We start from the raw sequence: 22,421 nt of genomic DNA, 5'->3' as shown, positions 1-22,421 counted from the left end.
CAAGGTTTCCTCCTCTGTTGCTCATTGACTCGGCCCGTCGTGCCAAGTTTATGGCCTCATTTAGTGTCAGGACTACTTGACAACCAATCTTTTCACGTATGGATGGCTTTAATCCATAAAGATACCTCGATATTTGTTGTCCTTCAATCTCCATCAAATTATTTGTTGATGATAACCGCAAAAATTCAGCTGTATATTCTGGAACAGTCTTTTGTCCTTGGCGTAATGATTGATATTGCTCGAATAAGAACTGGTCATAATTAGGAGGTAGAAATCGACCCATCAACATCCGCTTCATCTTTGTCCAAGACTGAGTCGGTTGTTTACCCATCCGCCTACGTTGATTCTGGACTTGCTCCAACCAAGAGGAAGCCCCCCCCCCCTTTCAATCGATATGCAACAAGCTTTACTTGTTTGTTCTCTAAGATTTCTGCAAACTCGAAAAACCTCTCTACTTCTGCTAGCCAGTCTAAAAATTCCTCAATATTGAGATTCCCATTAAAGAACGGTAGATCTACCTTTAGGTGAAAATAATCACGCCGATTTTGTCCTCTAGTGGGGTCACGGTAGGTATCTAATAACCCATTAAAATCCTCATCTAAAGAGGATTCCTCTCCATAACGAAGAAGAAACTGTTGGGGTCATCGCTGGTGTTGTGGTGTTGGCTGTTGGTTTTGATGTCGTAGCTGCTGTTGACGTTGATGTTTTGGCGGCGGTGGTTGTAGTTGTTGTGGTTGTTGTTGCGACTGTAAAGGTGGTTGGTTATGGGGTTGTTGTCCTAACTCTCTCAACTCGGCTTCTGTTTGATCCACACGGGTGGTCAAAGCTTGAAGCATAGTTGTTATTGTGTCAATCCCTTTGAGCACGTTAGAGAGACTTTTGTCCCTGCCATCTTTGTCGCCAATCATCACGATGAGAAACAACGTGGCTCTGGTACCAACTAATATGGAGAGGGAACTGAGAAGACAAACTTTCTCCTCAAATAACAATAGTTAACAAAATATGAATATAAGAGAGAAAAAAATATTATCGTATTCAATGTAAAAACAATTGTCTAATGCCTCTATTTATAAGAGGATGAAAAGTAGGCTCAAAGTAATTACCAATCTAAATAAAATACTAATATAATGAAAATAGGAAATAAAATCTGACAAATAGGAAACTCAAATAGTAATTACCATAATACAACCCGCCGCCACTACCACCAGTCACAATCTGACGCCACCATCATTACCATCACCACCACCACCACAAACACCTTAATTTCACCGCTTGCTGCCACAAACCACCAGTCCACCATCACCAACTACAAATTTATGTATAATAAATCCATGTATGATCCATTAAAAAACAATACGTTTAAAATAAACAAATAAAAAGGAATGAAAAGATGATTGAATAAGGTGCCGAACAAAGTAGAAAACATGTGCAAGTTAAACTGGTCGTCGTTACAAATTTACAATGTAGATTTAATCAGGGCCGTCAACCTCTTGACACATTAAAATCCACGGCAATCAAGTAGAAACTTCTGGAATATATATTTTATTCTTTCTCTTTGCGTAGCTTCTCGTTCTTTCTTTTAATCATCCATTTTTTTTTGTTTAATTCAATTCCAAGATAATAACTCTCACCAAGTCACCCGCCCCACGCCCCTTTTTCCTTTCTAATTCTCTCTCTTTTCATCATTGCACCTTATCCTTCTCTTTCTATTTTCCTACAAGGAACTTTCTAGAATCCTCATTCCATCAGATCTAATCTTGCATGTACTAATTAATTCATCGGTATAATCTATATTTATTCATTTATTTGTGGCGTTTTATTGTATATAAAAATATCGAAAAAAAAAAGATGATTCTGATATTGTATATTTCGTTGTGATGTAGCTGGTTTCGTGGTGGCATGGAGTCGCCGGTAAGGGGAGGAGACACCGGTACCGGTAGTAGATCTCTTCCGACGCCGTTTTTGACGAAAACCTATCAGCTTGTTGATGATAAATCGATTGATGAAGTAATATCGTGGAACGAAGATGGATCTAGTTTTATAGTTTGGAATCCAGCCGAATTTGCAAAGGATTTACTCCCCAAATATTTCAAACACAATAATTTCTCTAGTTTTGTCCGCCAGCTCAACACCTATGTAAGTTTCAGCTCTCATATTATCATTATATTATATATATATATATATCTAAATAAATATATATACATATCATATATATATATATACACACGTATGTATGTATTGATGTTTTATGTAAAATTTGTTAGGGATTTAGGAAGGTTGTGCCTGACCGATGGGAGTTTTCAAATGAATGTTTCCGTAGAGGTGAAAAGCACATGTTATGTGATATACAACGGCGGAAGATCGTCGCAGCTCAACCACCTGCTCCTCCGGCACCAGCCGTCGTCGTAGCTCCTCCTGTTGCAGCTGTACTATCTCCGACGATAAGGACGACTGTATCTCCTTCTGACTCAGGTGAAGAACAAGTTTTATCATCAAATTCATCTCGAGGCGGCGGCGGAACAACTAACTTATCTAGAGAAACAACCGCTTCCGGCGGAACGAACACCGATCTCGCCGGTGAAAACGAGAGGTTGAGAAGAGAAAATCATCAGCTTAGTAAAGAGTTGAATCAGATGAAGAGTTTATGTTCTAATATATACCTAATGATGTCTAATTACGCTTCCGATAAACCGTCGGAAGGAAGCAGTTCACAACAGTCGCCGGCGCCAATAGCGGCGGAGAACGACACTTTGAAACCGCTAGATCTTTTGCCGTTGAGGCGGTTGGCCGAGGAGTGTTTAGGTAAGGCCGACGCCTTAGACAGCGGCGGTAGTGGTGAGATGGAACCTGGTGGAATTAGCCCTAGGTTATTTGGTGTAGCTATAGGTTTAAAACGGTTAAGAGAGAACGGATCCGGATCGACGGAACACGATAATGAGCTGCAGCTGCAGCAGCCTGGATTAGATATGAAACCTGAGCCGTTGGATCAAAATGGGAACGGTAGTAGTAGCGTTGTGGTTGATAATAATGAATCTAGTTGGACGATGAAGAAATGTCAGCGGTCAGATTGTGGTTAGATTTGTGTGACTTTTAATTTTGGGATTGAAATGGAAAGGGATGAAAAACATGAGGAGGAAAAATGTAAATGTGGCGAAGTCCTAGAGATAAGCACGTGCCACTTTGAAGTCACGTGTCGATTGTTGTCGGGTGGTAGATATGGACCAAGTGCTAGAAGTTTCCTGGACTTTTTTGGCCTTTGATTTTTCATTTAAAAGGAGAAAGTGTATTTTTTTTTTTTACTGTAAATTTGGGCTCAGCAGTATGTCTCTTCGTATACTCAATTTCAATTCTAGAGGAGAAAACCCTTGTATTCATTCTTGAAAGCATTTTGCTCACTCCAGGATTTGAATCCAAGACTTCTTAGTTTCAGGTTTCATCATATATTAATCCATCTATTGATGATTGGTATAAGAGGGGAAAGTGTATAATTTTTATTTTCATATTCCAGAAGGAATTTCGCTGTTTATTATCATAAACCTTATCAAAAAAGATTTGAGAATCCCCTTTACTGAAAAAAGTCAAGGAGGGCTGTTGTTATATGGGACCATTCATTTAGTTAGTGGAACTTCATTCATATTATACTTGTATAGAAATTTTGGTTACAAGATTGTTTATTGTTATTAATAATTTTATTTTACATGAACTGAGAAGCTTCTTTTTGTTAAAATTTGTTTTGCGTCTAATGTCAAATGGTTCGTGGTTAATTGTCCATAATATGCGTTAACTAATGCGATATAGATTCTTTCTGCAAGTTCATTTTTAGTGTAGATAATACAAAAGCAATCCAAGTTGTAACAAATACGAACTATTCCTAAGCAAAACATTCCAAGAGGGCCATTTTGATCTGCTGTCTTAGATATCCTTGATGAGTGAGTGAGTGACGCCGACAGCAACACTGTCTAATTCTGGTCTCAAATGTATGGATAGGAAATGGTGTGCTATGTTTAACATGACCTAAATTTGTTAAGCTCGACAACCACATTAAAGATTTGTCTAAAAAACTGGAATAATTAGCAGAGAATTACAATCTAATAATTATATGCTGTTCAAAAAAAATCTAATAATTATATGCATCTCTCTTGTGAGATCTTATGTAGTACTTATAGCTAGGGCCTTGAATTTGTTATCTCAATGATTGGTTATATTTGTCTAAATTTAATTTAATTTTATGTGTTTAGATTGAGATTTGGTGCAAGGTTGTTTGTCTTGACTGAAGCAGGTGTCAAGTATAGATTAGACTTGATCAAGAAAAGGTCAGGCATATATTTATCCTCTCTGTTTGCTGATATGTTGGGTCTGTCGGAATTTGGTGAAATCCAGTCGTTTGACCTGTTCTCCATCAGGTCAGCAAGTAATCAACTTTTTGATAGTTACATTTTCTATAATACTCACCTTAAATTATCTCTTGGAAACTAAAATGTTGTTATTTTGTTTTAGGACTTCTGATGTAATTAAATTTAAAACACTTCATGCTGCTGATGCTGCATTTGCAGCAGCAACTTATGTAGTTGGTTTCGGTATTATTCTCAAAGGCAGACACCTAAAAGTTTTGAAGGCCTTGAATAAGAAAGCAACCCATGATAAAGAAGTAGAAAAGACGAATTAGGAAGAGATTGACCACCGCAATCTCTACTTAGCTAAGGTATGCTTTTGACTTAATTTAGCATCTATTTTAGCATCTGTGGTAGTTTTAATTTTCAGTTAAGAATGGACCGATTTTGTGGATGGGTTATTTGGAATGAGCGTGTTTAAATGAATGCTTGCTGAATGTTTCAAGGTTTTAGAGATTGTGAAACTGTTGCAGTCATATATATTTTAGAGCTGGATATGCACCCACCGATTATCCATCTGAATCCATGATAGGAAAAGCAAAGTTTACATAGTTGACATGTCATAAGGAAAATCAACAAATAATGTATGTTTGATAAGTTTTAATGTTACAGTGCTTATATCTTTTGCTTCCTTTTTTTTTTTTTTGTCATACTTAGCACCGTTTGATCCAACTATACATGACCAGCCTGAGACTCAAAAATGAGATGTATGGCATTGCGAAGCTGAAAGTAAACCCACTGTAGATGTAACTGGAGATAAAATGAAACCTACTTCTTAGTCTAATGGTTTCCTTACATGTTTTTTAGAAGGTTGATTGGTTGATAGTTCTCTTTATTGCAGATTTGAATTGAACATGTTAATAGAAAACTTGAATGCAACAGCCAAAGGTCTGGAAGAATTGCTGGAGAGCATCAACGATAACTCCACCAAGACAAAAAATGTGGTTCATATTGAAGACTTCACAGAAGAGAAACTAATCTGACATGTAGAGGTGGCAAAATCGGCTAGGGGGCAGGTTGGTATAACGATCATGACGTAATTTTTTGCACTTTCTTCTAAAAGGTCTAAATTTGTTATAAATAGTTGGCGTGTCAGATATGATTAAAACACTATGTGGATGTCTGGTATTGTATTCTGATAGTTTTTTTATTTGGTTATTGTAGTTTCAAGTTGTAGAACCCATTTATATGAATATATGTCGAAGTTGCTACATATAAGAAAAAATCAAACTAGAGAAATCAGTAGGCTTGGTGCCAATTGGGTCTGTCTATGATGCTCTAACCCATTTGAAAATTTGACCCATTAACCATGCTTCAGTTTATTTGTACCACCTGTCATCCAACCAACCTAACGAGCATGATTGCCATATTTGTACCACAGTTCAGTTTATTATTGATATTCATCGGGTTCTTCTTTCTCTTTCCTTTTGCAGGTAAGCTACAACTTACAAGGAGATATTGAGCATCTCATGTAAGTAATGTTTTTCAATAATACTTAACTTAAAGGTAATATTTAATTATTCTTGATTAATTGATTTATATATAGCAAACTTTCATGTGATCTAAGTGTTAGCACACCCATGGAAAAGAATCTTCAAAATCTGCTCATGGTTAATACACAATTGAACCAAGAAAAGCCTCCGGTTTTCTATTTTTATTAAGAAACCGTACTCTTGAATTTGTTTAACTTATATTACTTTATTTCTTTTCTTAAATAAAAAGAAACGCACCATGTGATGCTTATATTACTTGGATAAAGCAAATTTTACTTTTAATTATCTGATTATATAAGGGTCAAATAATAAATTGTCTGTTATGATAATTTAAAATTCTATCTTCCCAATTTCAGGTCCAATTCCACTTTTCTGGAATGGTTGAGTGTACCACATACCGCCTCCATGTTTAGTTGTGATTCAGGGAATCAGTCAATCAGGTCAGTGATGTACTTTTTTGCCGGTGTTTTGGTGTCTGATGAATGACATAAGTAAAACACAGTCATAACTATTGAATTGTATAATCTTTCAGTAACTGGAATATAAGGATACATTTCTAAACCTTTTAATATTGAGAAGCAGTCAAGAACAGGCCATTGACATAGACCTATTGCTACAGAACAAGATTCTGAAGGTCTATCAACAGGACAAAAGGTAATGTACTCAAGTGAGAATATAGATATGACCGGGCAGCTTAGGTAATGAGTCAAAACGAGCTAAGATTGAACCGTGTCATTTTAGTGTGGGCTGGGTAAGATTGATCCAACATTCTTTTGCCCTTTTTTATGGATAACTCATGCCAAGGACTGATAGAGAACTTACGCCACGCACCAAAATGGTTCCTTGCTTTACATGGTTCTTACATCCTAACTAATTTTTCTAAATTCAACCTCAAAGATACAACCTTAGTTGACCTGTTTTCTAAGGTGGGTCAGTTTCTAAAATAAAATTGACCGACTTTAAGTATGTGACCTGTGTTGATGATAAATTTTTAGCGTGAGCATGGCCACAGTCTCTTGCTGCTTATTGATTAATTAGATGGAGAGTCATAGTTTAATTACCTTGATATTAAGATAGAAATTAAGCGATGCTAACATGACGAGTTCAATGTTTATATTCTCCTTTTATACTCTAGAGTCTAGATATTGTAATTTTCGTGAATTTTGATGAGTTATCTTTCAGAACAATCGTGTTTGGCCTGATATTGCAGGCTTAATCTTAATTATTGTTGAGAAATGACCAAGTGGAAAAACTCAATGGGCCTGGTATGTAAAATGTATAACTTACCTATTCTGACCTGGACCCTTTTTTATCTGAGCGTCAATTTGCGACTTTTTAACTTCTATAATAATCGGTGTATGTGGTTTAAATGCTGGAATGAAGCTCTTTTTTCTACTTATGAACTAGTTTTGTAATTATAATGTCATAAGCTAAATTCAAATTATGTCATAAACATTCCCTTATTTTGGCCAAACCTTCCAGAGATCAGTACTCACATGAGTCTCACATGCATTTATCAACCTTGCTAGCACAAAATCAGCAACTTTTGGGTCAAAGTTTTCATCGAGTAAACTGTTGCTCGCTATGATATCCCTATGAATAATATGGGGAATGAACCCGTGATGCAAAAAATCTCAACCACGGGCTGCACCCACTGCAATCTTGAACCTTTTAGCCCATGTAAAGATTTTCATGTCTTCGGTTCACATTCGTAGCCAATGATCCAAACTTCCGTTTTCCATAAAGTCACCAAACAAGCAGTTTCTCTTCATCAAATGAGCAGTAACCAAGCAAATACACTCTGCTAATGTCTCCATTTCAGCTAAAAACTGCCCTGCGATTTTGATTGGTTCATTTTTTTTATTACTACTGTCTTTCCATTTGGTAACTGGGCTTTGTAGACAGTACCAATCCACCATCAGCAACAATTTCAGACTTGCAGAAGTTGTTGGTGGCTTAAAGAATGTCTGCGATAGTCAACCGGGCTAGGGGTTGTTCAAACATTGCTACGTTAATACCCAATGATTCTTTTGACCTGCTGCTACTTAAAAGATACAAATTTTGATCAACGGAAGTGCTGTTACTTGCACCAGGATCTTCACAGTCAGACTTTTTCTTGAGTATATGAATCTGTTGTATTGCCATAAATGTTATAAAAATGGTGATCAATAAGGTCACAACGGCAATTGAAGCCAGTGACCATAAAATAAAGAGCTTTCGCCCACTTTGAAAGCTTGTTTGGGTTTGGGTAATAATAGAAGCCACCATTATACTGTCAACAATCGCTGAAATTTGTGATTTCAGTAACTTAATGCATCAAATTGTTACTAAATACTTTAATTGTGACATTAATGTTTGAATTTGTTACAATAATGCTCAATTTTATAACTTTACATACATGCTGTCTTACCTTTTCTTTTTTTCCCTTTCTTATAATAAGAAGTAAGAACAATCTTTAGGGGTATACAAAAACTTTTCTCATGGGACATTTAAACAATAAAGTCTAATTTGTTTCTCAACGGTTCTTTGTAGAAACCTTAGCATTGAAAAACGCAAACCGAGGCGTGTTATCGAGCATGCGTATCTTGTCCCGGAAGAAATGTGAGTACACCTTCAATGTCTTTCCAATTTAAATTCTAGTTTCTTTTGCATATATTAAAAAAAGTTATTGTTGCAATTGAGGCTTCAGTTTTTAAGGAATTGATTGATAATTGCAGAGAAATGATGAGGGAGGATCTGGACCCAAGAGGTGTGAAGATGCATCATCCGCTTCATACTTAGCGTCAATTTGACTGTGCTTTTCTATGCAATGTGCAATTGGACTAGTGATTTTATGTTTTTTCTACGTTTCAGTAGGTTAGTTGGTGCAACAAGTTTTATGCATATTTAATAGATTTGTTGTTATGTAAACAGTTTTATTCTGTATCTGATTCTGTCAAAGCCACGATACTCTTTTTTTTTTTTTTTTAGTTGGTTAAGAGCAGTAATAGATTTTCCTATTATTTGGGGAATATATTCTCTTTTAGGATGGTTTAACAAGTGCTTTGTCAATTAATTCGATCTATCTAATTATGGAGGCAACCTGCCTAATTTGCTTGAAATTTGTAACTATCAAAACAAGTTTGTGTATTTTTATTTGATTTTTGCTTTTACTTTTTTCTCCACAATAGAACTTTGAATTGAAGTAATCTCCATTATGATTTTCCTGAAGTGTTGTCTATATTTTATCCTTTTTTTTTTATACATTTTCCGGTGTTGTTTTTATTATTGAACAGGAAACTTATGAAGCAAATAACCTCCCAATTTGGGCTGAAAGTGTTCCCTATATTTAATGCATGGAAGGTGCTCGATTAAATGCCCACAAGAAATAGAGTATGTAAGGTAATTTTGTTGGCCAACTTCGGATTCTAAGGCCTCTCCTTATAGGAGTCACTTCTTCCCTGTTTCTTATCCACTTCTTTCACTATTCCTCAAGTTTCTTTCTCCAAGAACACCTCCCTCCTTATAATACTCACTTCTTCCACTATTCATTTATTATTTAATTATTCCATTTTTCTTTTTCACAAAAATAACTAAATTAAAAACAAATTAAGTAAAACTTTTATTAATAATAATAACAAAATTTATACAATTTTAAACAAAAATTTAGATATAATGTTAGGGTTTAAAAGTAAAATTTTAAAACTATAAAAATTAATTCGTAAATAACTAAAGGTTGAGGGGTTAAAACGAAAAGTTTATATAAATTTTACTGAGTACACATCATCGTCTTCTTCCTTTGAAATATATATATACACCTATATATATATATATATACTACACAGATTACACACACCTGTACACACACTCAAATTCTATGTACCATCTTCTTCATATGTACATATGCACATCACGATTCACACACACACACACCATATGAGAGTTAATTATTTTTTTTTTTAATTTCGTAGCGGACCCCACTTCAAGCCCCAAAACGCGCGTCCAGATGTGGGAGAAACAGCCGGAATGCATACGAAGACGCACCCGTAAAATTTCTTGAATGGTCAAAAAACTGTAATTATATATACATATATACAGCACGATGCCCGCACAATGCGACGACGGTGGTGATGACGACGATGTGGTGGTGGTAGTGGCGACTATTAGGTTGATGTAAATGTAATTGTTGTAAAGATGGTAGTGAAGATATCTTGGAAGTTAAGAGTTTAGGGTGTAAATTAGTAAGATAAGGGTTTGAGGTGTAAATTAGTTCATTAAGGCCAAATTGGGTCATTCTTTATGGTAGTGAAGATATCTTGGAAGATAAGAGTTTAGGGTGTAAATTAGTAAGATAAGGGTTTGAGGTGTAAATTAGTTCATTAAGGCCAAATTGGGTAATTCTTTCTAAATTATGTCATTCCTACAAGTGATCCCCCATCCAGGATTGGAGGGCAAGACATCTATATGACCAAGATGGCCATCTCACGAATTGGATTCGAACCGAGCGAGGCTTTTGAATATTAGTCTTGCTGTCCGCTTGAGCCTGAGAAACCACGAGGGGAGAAGAACATCATCAAGTTCCTTTTTTCCGGGATTTTTTACCCTGTTCCATTAAGGTTTTATCTGTATAATCAAAAGTTCACATGATCACTGATTATAAAAAAAGATGTAGCAGATAGATGCACTTGGTATCTCAATCAATAAGAAGAATCATAAGCGAACACACCAAAAAAACCTTAGTAAAGAACTATAAAAGAATGTGAAATATAACTAATGAAACTAAATGAATGACCTCCTAGAACCATATTGAATATCGACTCACAATTTACCAAAATACTAAATAAATTGTAGGTTTACAAGATAAAAGTTGTAAATTGTATTTGTTTACTTCCTAGTATTCATATCATAATAAGTTTTGTTTACACGCACTGTGGTAAAACTAAATAATCCAAAATAAATGTAAAAAAAATAATGTTGCACCGAGTAAAAACTATTGACTATATGCTTAACTCTAGTCATACAAAGGGAACATAAATATGAATATTTTAAAAAGTTTTAACATAATAAAAAAGAGACTCCTACTTAGACAAACAAAACAAATGTCCCCTCAAAAAAAAAAAGACTATGTAATTACCTCCAACTCCAAGTAAATAAATTTATGAAAACCAAATTAATTAGGGCAAGCACATAAAATGAACTATAGAAGCTTTGTGGAAAATGAAATACCATACCTCCAAACAACGAGAAACAGAGTCCAGGCTCTTTGAAAAGTTCCCAATTCTAAAATACCCAAGAGCAAGTATAAACATCACTTTTCGCTTTTGTTTGGGGGTAGGAGCATGAAGCAGTAAATCTGAAATAGCCATGTAAAAGATATAGTAAAAAGCAGCCTATTGCCGGGGAGGGGGTTCCAGGAAAAAGTTCACGAGGGGGCAAAATCAGAACTTAAACTTTATACATGTATTAAGTGAAATAAATAATAAATAGTAAACATACTACCCTTAATAGATTAAAAAAACATTGGAATTGGCCCCTCTTCCCCCCTCCTCTTTTTTTTTTTTTGTTAATACCGCCTCTGAACTATTGGTTAGCTAAGGGGGAGGGGCGTGTCGTTGTTAACATGCCAAAAAAATGACTTGTTGGTAACCAATAATAGCTTGCCACATGTCTCTTACCAAAACTTGTTGAAACGACAATTGGATGAGGCATTGGCATGCAGTATATCACGAAATAAGCGACGATTAGGTTGCCTAAATTAACACCCCCCACCCCCCCTCCCAAAAAAAAAGAAACAAAAAGAAATTAGGTTTCCTGTCAACAATAACAAGAAACAGCAGGTACCAGAAAAATAATGTCTTAAAGCACACTCCCAAAGGTAAAAAAACCGGCATACGCATGCCGATTGACAATGCCGAATGACACATGATGCCGATTTAAAAGGGGTTGATATGCCCCATACCGAAGGGCGTAGGTAAATGCGGATGACACCCTGCACTCTAAGGGCCAAAGAGATAAGTAAACCGAACCATCATAGGTTCAAAACTTCAAATTCTTCACCCTAAATCAATGAGAGGCTGTCTTTTTAAATTAAAAACATTAAAAGAACATAGAAACTTAGACCGAATGGATAACTGAAAGTATTCAAATTGATATGTTGACCTTGAAGCATAGTTAATCCAAATTGAACATCATCTGGTAGATATGAGGAAACAAGACCCCGTAATAAGAAAAGATGTATCCTATCTCTTTTGTCATCGGGAGAATCCACAAAGGCATGCTCACATTCCTGTAACAACGGAGTTAAATATCAGAATAACGTCCCGATAAGAGATTTGTGATGAATAAAGTTTAGACTCAGTTGCTTGTACAAGAATACCCATGCTTATATATTACCAGCCCCCAACCCTATAATAACAAGAACTAAATCCATTTTGACTATATATACAAGAACGGTACCCGTGCGTTGCAGCGGGCGGCGGTGCAAGTAGTGTAGGTTATTGATATAATTTGGTTTTGATGAAATGTTGAAACTTAAAATGTTAAACAAGGCTAGACGCTTTATATATATATACACACACACATTTGTAGATAAAGAACTGAAATCGTTGAAAGAAAAAAAAAATTGTCCAAAATTCATAATAATAATAATCAAAGGACAGTGAACCTTTTAATCTAAAAATTAAAGTGGCAACGAAAAACTATAATTAGCAGTCAATATACAAAAAAAAAATTGTTGAATAAAAAGGGAAGATTACTTACCTCAATGCTTTCAGAGTCGAACCAAAAATACGTGTCCCGGTGGTAAAGAAAATTATCAATTCTTCTTATGGTCACGTCAACAATATTGTCATCTCTGACGAAATAATTATCAATACTGGACGTGTCCAAAGTTATTATCTTCTTGAAAATATTCAGGATCTTCATTTTTTTATTGAGATTTGATTGATTGATCGATTGATGAGGCAAAACCCTAAACCCTCTTTGTATCATTATATATAAACAAACAGAAGAGAAAATGCAATTTTTGTGAAAAATTGGATATTCAGATATCTTTACCTTTTTATTATCTTTTTAAGAGTTAATTGCGTTTTTGGTCCCTGTGGTTCGTATGTTTTGCAGATTCAGGATCTTCTCAGGTTTTATCGCACTTTTTGGTCCCTATTTTTTTAACCTTTTGCAAATTTGGTCAAATTAATGATAGCTGTTAAATAAAGCAGTTAAGTGCTGTTAGAGGTGTTTAATTGTTAATTTCTAAAAATGTAACAGAATGCGTGTTAAAAGTGTTTGGTCAAAAGGTTTGTCTTGTTGTCAATGAAATATACACGTAATGTTTTGTAAAAATTTATAAAAAAAATTTACGAGTTCTAAAAATGAAAGTATTGTAATTTAGCTCGCTTCGGAATGTTCAACAGTTCGCTGTAATATTCAAAACGCGTCGGGAAAACAAAATTCACGATTTCACCCTTTTTTTCTTCGAGTAAAAGCTTAAAACTCAGACCAATCGACTCAGAATTCCACCATGCACAAAGCCTAACCAAAATGAACTTTAGAAACCGTCACGGGGAAATATGACAATTGGCTGAAAAACATAAATTTGCGATTTCTACGTTCTTTGTATTGAACTAAAGCACGAAACCGGTACAAAAATGCTCATTGCATTCCGCACAAACCCTAGCGTATTATTCTATCAACAAATTTTGCCGGAAAATTCGCCGAAAAAGTAACTGTCAACAAATATCGATGAATCTGAAAACTTAATACATGAATATGACCGGAATCGGATCATGAACAGAACCTAATTTTTTTCATATCAATTTGACAAATCACTAAAACATAATCAAAGAGAGAAGTTTGTAGGATTAAAAAACTTTTTCTTTATAAATAAAATAAATGGATATAAAAGCAATAAATGGAATAAGTTTGTCAGATAGGACAACAAACTTTAACAATCACTAGTATATCTCAGTGGCAACATGACAAACTTTTTACTAACACTATTAATACAAATACCCCTTACACTTTTAGAAATTTACAATTAAACCCTTTTTTTAAATTCTAACTACTTAACGACTTCATTTAACAACCACCGTTAATTTGTACCAAATTTGCAAAAGGTTTCTGAAATAGGGAACAAAAATGCACTGAAACCTGAAAAGGTCCTGAACCTGCTAAAATATACAAACCACATGTACCAAAAATGAAATTAACTCTTTTTTTTAAAAGGGTAAATTATTCACGAATGTAAAATAGTGTAGCATACATTTTCTAAGTCATTTCCGCAATAGAGATTCTTTCGTATGATAATACACAATTTAAAACCCTTGATAAGTAATCCCGAGAGATTTTGGGAAAGAAAAACTACTCATTTAGACTCGACATAGATGGGAAATTAAATACACCCTACCAACTTAAATATGCTCTCTCACATAATAAATCCCTAATCTTAAAGAAAAACATGTTTTTTTTCATTAACATGTGAAACGTCATAAAAACATATGTTGTAAAAGATTTTTTTTTTCAAAACCTTATATAGTCGTTCATCACATGTGAACAAAAAACGTGAACAAATTCATTCACAAGTTCACAAAATGTTATTCTGAAGGTTTCTTAAAAAAGTTTCTTCTACAACATACATTTTTATATTATTTAATATGCGAATAAACAAAAAAAATATGTGAACAAAAATATTTTTTAAGAGTTCTCATGGTTCTTACAAAAAAATGTATCTAAGTATATATATATATATATACACGAGCATGGTACTCGCACAATGCGACGACGGTAACGGTGTGTTGGTGACGCGTGGTGATGACATTGACAATTGGTGTCGAGTAGTGTAAGTTGATGTTAAAATAATAAAAATATTTTATAAGATAAGGACTTAGAATATAAATTAGCAAGATAAAATTTAGGATGTAAATTAATTCATTAAGGACAAATTTAGTAATTTTGAAACTATAGAGTGCATCAATTAAAATTTTGAATATATAGTTAACGTACATCTCTTTAAAATAACAAAACCCATTAAACCATCAATGATGTGATGGACTCAATAATGTGATGGACTGATGGCCTAACCTTTTTGCTTTTTAATACACTAAATGGATACCCATGTGATGCAGCGGCGGTATACTGTGGCGGTTGGCGGAAGTGACAACGGTTGATGGTAGTAATTTTCATATCAGCATTAACAAAATAGCGGGTTACAAAAGAGGGACAGTGGTTAGAGCGTGCCTGACAGAAATAATTAATGGGGGGGGGATTTGCTTTATTAGATAGTATACATATCAGCGTTAACAAAATTACAGGTTACAAAAAATAAACAGTGGTTAGAGCGTGCCTGATTTTAGGGTGGAGAGCTTATTATGGGAATAAAAAATGTCCAAGGGCAAATAAGGTATTTCAAAGACAAAAATAATTATAGGGAAATTTGTTTTATTAGATAGTATAAATATATAACCTTATTTAATTTTAAGTAATTACTTAATTTAACTAACTTAAAACTAAAAATTCATGTGGTTGGTAATCTAACTCACCCTATCAAGGGATCCTCTGATTTATTTATCATACCAAAATTAGCAATATTTATATATATATTATATTCAAATGTAGCTTATAAATATCCTTTCAAGATGAAGATATCATCACTCCTTGGTCCTTGGTGTAGAAATTTATTACTAGTCCGGTGTTATATATTTCAATCTAACTCATAAGTAAGTAAATAATACTCAATGCCAGATTTTATAGGTAAAATGAATAAAAACGATATCTCAATCACATAGTGTAATAATTTTACCTTCAATTTAGTTAAATTGAAAACATTTCACCAAACCAATCAAAGATAAAATGAGTGAAAACAATAGTCACAGTGACATTGTTGTTCACATATATGTACATCATTCTTTTTTGCTATACTTCACTATGATAAATTGAGTCCAACTTAATTTAAGTCTAAAAAAAGTCTATGTAACTTACACATATGTAAGTTAAATGCGTAAGTTAACTTACACATGCGTAAGTCGTGATGGCGGTGGTTGTCGTTTCCGAAAAATCATGGTGGTGGTTGGAGATGATGGTGGTGGTGGTAGGAGGTGGTTGGAATTTGTGGAGATAGAAGAAAATCAATGGACTCAAATTGAACTAAAAATAAGCTGGACTCATTTTATTTTTTTCATACTCCAATGAACATAATGTCGCTCATAAAACACATATGCATATTTTATGCTCACAAATATATGTTTCCTTCTATTTGTTTTGGAAGTAAAATAAATTGACCTCTATTCCTTTAAGCATATTTCAATGATGATATACTTAAAGCTGCATACGTAAAGTTAGTTAAAACAAAACGACATGAATGTGGTTTCGACTATTCAACTAACAATATTTTATATTTGTAAAATATTATTCTAACAATCTAACATACAAAATAAAACAAAATATATTATAGAAAACAGAATATGGTTGGACCAAGAAAGCGTTCTTACATTGACAATTGACAAAGTCCCCCACCCCACATGTTATTTTCTAGTCAATATTCAATTTTTTTCAACTTTTATTTTCCTCTAGTAATCCTTTCATCCATATTCTAGTTTCCATATTATTTTTTCCGTTTGTTTTAATAAAATTGTTTTGTTTTATTTAAAACATAGTGCTTTTATTATGTTGTCTGTAATTAATTATTGACTGATTTGTTTAAAAATCAAATATATTTTTAAAAATTAGGTTTTTGCTAAACGCGATCTTAAACAATGTAATTAAAATGTATTAAATATTTGTAAATTTATTATAGAATTCAAGACGTGAGTTTTTGATATAAAAAAATAGTAACTTTAAAGGTTTAGCATATTCTTATATAAAATTTGCTATACTTCATTAAATTCACATATACAAAAGAGATGGCGCGAGGGCTGGGTAAAGTAGTTGACTGGTAAACCCCATTTGGCGGCTAACTCCAAATTCCATTTCTTTTCTTTGACTCTAGATTTCTTCATAGCTAACACACGGGTAACCCAAAAATTGCCAATCTTTTATTTAATTAACAAACATCAACATCTTAGTAGATTAATATTAGGTTTGGATAAACATAACCTTGATGGTTTTGTTTAATAAGATGTCTATTAGAAAAGGTCGTATATCGTATGTAACAACATTTTTATATACATTTACTGCATGTTTTGACACTTTAGTTTTGAGTAATATAAACCATATATATACTCGTAAATAAAAACATAGAGAATAGTTTATTGCTCTTTCATAGCTTTTAACCTTCAAATATTACAAAATATATAAAGCAAATTTATATTGAAGGCTATGCAAATAAATGAAAAAGATAAATGATATATCCATCTAGAATATTAGCCTAATAATCATTTTAACACTTAAATCAATGAATGAAATTAAGAAAGAGAATTAAATTGTAATTTTCTAAGGTTATAAAAAAAGTTATTAGGCTTTTATTAGAAGGATATATTATTTTCTTTTAAAATAATAATAAAGTGAAACTGTTTTTGTAACTGTCCTAACCAACTCAAAAGCATATAATGTACATAATATTAATATCACATGTTGAAGGTGTCTTTATAAAGATCCACATTTTGCAAAGGACCACTATTTTAATTATACTTTATATGTTTTCTGTCTTTTTATCTTGTTTGGTATTCATTTTCTCTCATGATATAACTAATAACTATATGTCTTGTTTCTATTCCTGCTTCTTTTGAGAAAAATCTGTGTTCTAGATTTTATCTTTTGGTACACTTTCTTATCAAGCTTTACATCTTTAGTCTTTAAATTGTCAACAATTATGCATATATGTTTTTTTAGCTTTTGTGAGGTGGAATATATGAAGTCTGTGATCATTTTTTTTTTGTTAACTGATTCGGGTTATTAAATATCGATGTTTTTTCTTCATGTAGGAACTTGGTTTATGTTTTTCAAGGTTTGGAAAGAATAAAACTCGAATTCAGTATATAATTGAACACTTTTAAATGGCAAAAGTGTTGTGGACTGAAAATGAAGAACAGTTTGATCACAAGAATCATCCAGGATGTATCCCTAACATATTTCATGTTCTTGAATGGCACTCTAATGTCAAAAAGATACTTCCACATAGAAAGCATGAAGCCTTGATTAAGAATCCGAAACGTAAGCAAATTATTCCTTAATTATATACTTCTGTTTTTCTGCAAGTCATGTTGATTGTGTTTAACTTCATAACCTTATTTTTTTAGTCCATCATGGAAATACATGCCAATTATTATCATAACATGTGAGTTCATATACTAAGTAGTTTTTGGTATATATATTTAATTAGGCAACAGAAGGTATAAGAGGATATCAGATGATCAAGATCCTTTAGAAGGTCATATATTGGTAAGATTATGCATACTTACTATAACTCATGATTTTAAAGTGTTTGTAACTTGTTTAGTAGAAAATGAATTAACGAGTATATTAATGGTATTTATTAGGTGGATCAGTGTAATAGAAAAACGGGTTCTCCCCAGAAAAGATCTTTAAAAGCTCGTATAAAGGCGTTAGTTTCCGAGGATATGGATAAAGATGTAGATCAAGATTTTGTACCAAGTCCAAAGTTGCAAAGGACTTATTCCATACATCATTTGGAAACCAATGAATGGGTTCATCCAATCATTTTCTTTCCTGACAGTGTTACAGAAAGTCCAGTGAGTTCTAAAGAATATAGTGATGTTACACATCCTGAAATGACCGATCCTCGGGATATTTTGGATATGTTTGAAGTTGACAAAGAGCTATTTCTCGATATCTTAGAAGTTCACTCCCGAGCTTTTGATACAAAACCAAAACTGACCAAATCAGGTTCCTTTCCCACTGCTTATAAGCCGGGCAGTAGAGACTTGATACCTATGAAGCTCAAAGATAAAGTTAATGAGTTCTTTCCTACATCAAAAGCCGAAAAGAGATTGGATAGTGAGTTGAATATATTAGGTGGAAGTATGCACCTCGGAAGAATTTCTTCCCTTAACGAATCTGCAGATAGAAATTCAGAATTATTTGATTTTAGTGTTGGTAAAGAGGCCGCTCTGCGCACTTCAAGAAGCTTGAAGTTAACAGATGGAAGTGAGAACCTTTTAAGTTCCCAACAACCGAGTTTTTCTAGAAGGAATCATTCCTTGCGCCTTGTTGAAAATCCCAGTCAAGAATCACGTGCCGCTTATTTCCATAGAAGTTTTAGCCAAAACGAAAGAAATCCCATTTCTGTGCATTCAAATAATCTTACAGAGTTGAGTTCTACACAAGATTTTGAGTGTTCGAATGAAGTGATAGATAAAAATGAGAATTTTTCAGAAGACGAATATTGCCCTGAGGCCAAGATACATTCATGTGGTGTAGATACGTATGAAATGCCAATAAAGAAAGACAGTCATCAGATTCCACAGGAGATCGCTAATTTAAGCAGTGTTCTAACTCCTGAGTACTGTCCACCAGATGAAGACATTCAACTCTCAGAAGGTAACTTATTTGTATTTACATTTGCATATGCATCTATTAATGTAAAAACTACTAGTATTAAAGGTGAAATTTTCAATTTACTTATGAACGGGTGAAATCTGGTTATATTTTATCTCTAACGAGTCCAAAAAGCAAACTAAAATGATATGGGTCATATAAGTCGAAGATGTTAAATGGGTCAAAAGTTGCCCCGAATGTACTTTTAATGCATAAAAGTATAAAACCATCTAGATAATTTATCCAGACAATAACTATTTTTAAAATAACCACAAGGGTGGTGGCTTAGTCTTAAAAACTTGGTCCCTAAGGTTGAAAATAACCAGAGGTACCAAGTTCGAATCCTAGGAGCAAAAATATACTCCCTTGTGGCCACGGAGGTTCATCCTCGAAGACTCCCGGCCCTGCTTTGCGGGTAGTTTCTCTAAGGTTAGTCGGCTTGCAAAGCAGGTCAGATACCTTGGTTAACCATAATATGTTTTTCTAATAATAGTTTACCGTGAGTAAAGTTTGTCGAAAAGTTTTTTTGGGTCAACTTGGCAAGACATTCTTGATCCATAACAAAACTATTCATTTTGACCCTTTATTCAACCAGCTGAGTCCTACTTCAGCATCTATCATTCTTAGGAGCTGCTTCATTCTAACAAAGTTGATCACTTGCAGGTTTACAAGAAAATCTTATGGAAAGCAAGAATTTCAAGAGTAAAAAAGACAAGGTACGGTCAATGAGACTCTACCGAGAAGATGATGATTTCACATATGTGAAACAGATTCTACAGCTCTCCGGTTTTATTAAAAACGGTTTTCAACAAACATGGCATTCTTCCAGCCAGCCATTAGACCCTTTTGTGTTTCAAGAAATAGAGTCTCAATATTACCATGATCCAGAACGTTTTGCAGAGGAGATTAATGAATTATCTCGTCGTTTACTCATATTTGATTTGGTTGATGAGGTTTTGATTACTATGTATAAAAGATCATCACCATACTACCCAAAAGCATTATCTTCTTCTTGCCATATTAGTACTGCTCCAACTGGATCACGTTTTCTTGATGCAGTTTGGAAGCGTATCAGGCAACTGCTCAGCTTGAAGCCTGATATGAATGACTCATTGAACGACATTGTGTTTAGAGATTTGGGAAGGGATGATGGTTGGATGAACTTGCAGTTGGATTCTGAGTGTGTTGGTGTTAACTTGGAAGATTTAATTCTTGACGAAGTTATAGAAGATATGTTATTTGAATTCATTTGATTCGTTCGTTGATTGGAAATGACAGGGTAATTTAGAGAACAACTCGACGGAAGGGTTAAACTTGTAATTTCAGATAGGTTCATCGATTTAATTAGAGTCTATATAGAATAGCAAACGCTGCACGGATGGCAGTTGTAAAATTTTTAAATTGCCGTTTGTTAGTTTTGTGGATTGTTAGGTTGTACTTGTATGTATAATTTACGATGCCTGATGAATTAGAGTGATTTTTTTTTGCAATGTTTGGAGACTGGAAAAGATAGGTAGATACTTTTGGTATAAAGCATTACGTTTAACAATCCAGGTATTATTGTATTAGCGAGATTTTGTTACAACAGGTAATTCTGCGGAACATATCTTTGAAGTTTGAACAACAGACTGAGATTAGTGGATGTGAAGTATTAGAAAAAGTGAAGATGCGTAAAGGGTCAAAACAGATCACTTTGTTACTGGTGGAAACAGTCCAGTTGGGTCGGGTCAGCAACAAGATCAATATAATCTATGCACAAAATATTTTTAATAGTTTCATACAATGTATTCTTGTACCTCAATGATGACATCTAGAGAAGATAAAAGCACTTAAAATCACATAGTCCCGTGCTCACAGCAGATATCCTATGCTCTAATGACAGCACACACCTTTTTGTCCCCTTTGTATGTTAGCTTAGACAACTTTGCAAATTCAGTTTTCTGCTAGGATATATCATTTGAAGTCATGTTATCCAGCAATGATCATACGAAGAGGCCACCTTAACTAGTTGGTCTTTCAATTGGAATCTGTAACAGGATGAAGTCTGACTTGCTTGCTAGTTGTAAAGAAGAAATTTGAATTTTAGACTATATGTGGCAATTTTGACTAATAGATTTATAGATGGACTGATCTGGGTTGTGTGTTATCTCAAAACGGGTCAAACTTAACCTAATAGGAAAGCGTGGAAGTGAGTTAAAAGTTGCCCAAAGGCTATTCTTGATTTAACAAATGCCAAGGGCAAGTTATGACATTTGCAGAAAATAAAAGTGATTGCAGATAAACTCAACCAAGACCAGCTAGCCCATTTCAACCCAGCTAAAGGGAACCATTTTGACCCATGCTTCTCTATAAACATGTTTTGTACAGAGAATATGGTTTAGGAAGTTACGACGAGTCTGTCAAAGAAACAGCCTCTAACCTCAAACCGAAACAATAATAACTGTGCTTTGCATGTTAGACATGTAGTACACATAATCAAGTTCTATCATACGTCTAATAACGACTTCATAGCTTCGTTCTATAGCAAATAAATTAATACTTTACTAACGACTAAGTACTCATTAAAATTTAAACTAGTTAGGGGGCAAGTATACAAAGAACCACACAAGGCCGGCTTCACTGTTAAATGTTAATGTGGGCTAAGCAACCGCTTTGGGCTCCTATTAATGGGGGGAAGTATATTAAGAAACACATAAAAGCCTCAATTTTTTATATAGCGGACTTATGTTTTGGACTTTTAGGCTAGATACCAATTTGATCATGTTATAATTAGTGGCCCAAGAAAAAAATAGTCAGTCTTCACCTTAAAAAAAATAAGACATGACAAAATTATCATTACAAGTTGAAGAAAAAAAAGAAAAAAAAAAACATTTTTTTTTCTTTATTTTTTAGTTCTTCATATCATTGTCTTTCAATAATTGTCATCATTATCTATTGTTGTTGATCCAATTACATAAAGTTTCTAGCAACAACTTTAAACTATCTAATAAAGATCGATCGAGATAGTGATCATGATGTAGGTGCTTAATATAGGGTAAACTTGAAAGCTTTTGATTACATTTTTGGAAGT

The 22,421-nt window shown here is 33.8% G+C and overlaps 3 protein-coding genes and 1 long non-coding RNA gene across 5 annotated transcripts; 3 read left to right on the top strand and 1 right to left on the bottom strand.

Moving 5' to 3' along the window:
* Nucleotides 1–1,599: 1,599 nt before the first annotated feature.
* Nucleotides 1,600–3,374, top strand: LOC122606907 (heat stress transcription factor B-2c-like). Of its 2 annotated transcripts, none has more exons than XM_043779794.1 (3): nucleotides 1,600–1,763; nucleotides 1,884–2,136; nucleotides 2,265–3,374. In XM_043779794.1, exons 2-3 carry the CDS (start codon nucleotides 1,900–1,902, stop codon nucleotides 3,075–3,077), a joined length of 1,050 nt encoding a protein of 349 aa, XP_043635729.1. In that variant the 5' UTR covers nucleotides 1,600–1,763; nucleotides 1,884–1,899; the 3' UTR covers nucleotides 3,078–3,374. The 2 variants fall into 2 exon arrangements, with proteins under 2 accessions (XP_043635729.1, XP_043635728.1); XM_043779793.1 differs by having other exon boundaries at nucleotides 1,600–1,781.
* Nucleotides 3,375–7,165: 3,791 nt separating this feature from the next.
* Nucleotides 7,166–8,809, top strand: LOC122606908. The gene is made up of 2 exons (XR_006325000.1): nucleotides 7,166–8,485; nucleotides 8,602–8,809. It is a non-coding gene; the product is annotated as an uncharacterized LOC122606908 (long non-coding RNA).
* A 790-nt stretch (nucleotides 8,810–9,599) lies between these two features.
* On the bottom strand, nucleotides 9,600–12,869 carry LOC122608078 (mitochondrial fission 1 protein B-like). Its single transcript, XM_043781163.1, has 4 exons — nucleotides 12,623–12,869; nucleotides 12,023–12,149; nucleotides 11,095–11,216; nucleotides 9,600–10,486 (listed from the first exon to the last, which is right to left on the bottom strand). The coding sequence occupies exons 1-4, from the start codon at nucleotides 12,851–12,853 to the stop codon at nucleotides 10,475–10,477; spliced, it is 492 nt and encodes a 163-aa protein (XP_043637098.1). The 5' UTR covers nucleotides 12,854–12,869; the 3' UTR covers nucleotides 9,600–10,474.
* A 4,686-nt stretch (nucleotides 12,870–17,555) lies between these two features.
* On the top strand, nucleotides 17,556–20,841 carry LOC122608003 (protein TRM32-like). The gene is made up of 5 exons (XM_043781083.1): nucleotides 17,556–17,614; nucleotides 17,779–18,007; nucleotides 18,177–18,235; nucleotides 18,334–19,354; nucleotides 20,015–20,841. Exons 2-5 carry the CDS (start codon nucleotides 17,851–17,853, stop codon nucleotides 20,602–20,604), a joined length of 1,827 nt encoding a protein of 608 aa, XP_043637018.1. The 5' UTR covers nucleotides 17,556–17,614; nucleotides 17,779–17,850; the 3' UTR covers nucleotides 20,605–20,841.
* Nucleotides 20,842–22,421: the final 1,580 nt, after the last annotated feature.

This window comes from Erigeron canadensis, chromosome 7 (assembly GCF_010389155.1).
Source record: "Erigeron canadensis isolate Cc75 chromosome 7, C_canadensis_v1, whole genome shotgun sequence".
Classification (NCBI taxonomy): domain Eukaryota; kingdom Viridiplantae; phylum Streptophyta; class Magnoliopsida; order Asterales; family Asteraceae; genus Erigeron; species Erigeron canadensis.
This window is presented reverse-complemented; position numbering and strand designations above follow the sequence as displayed.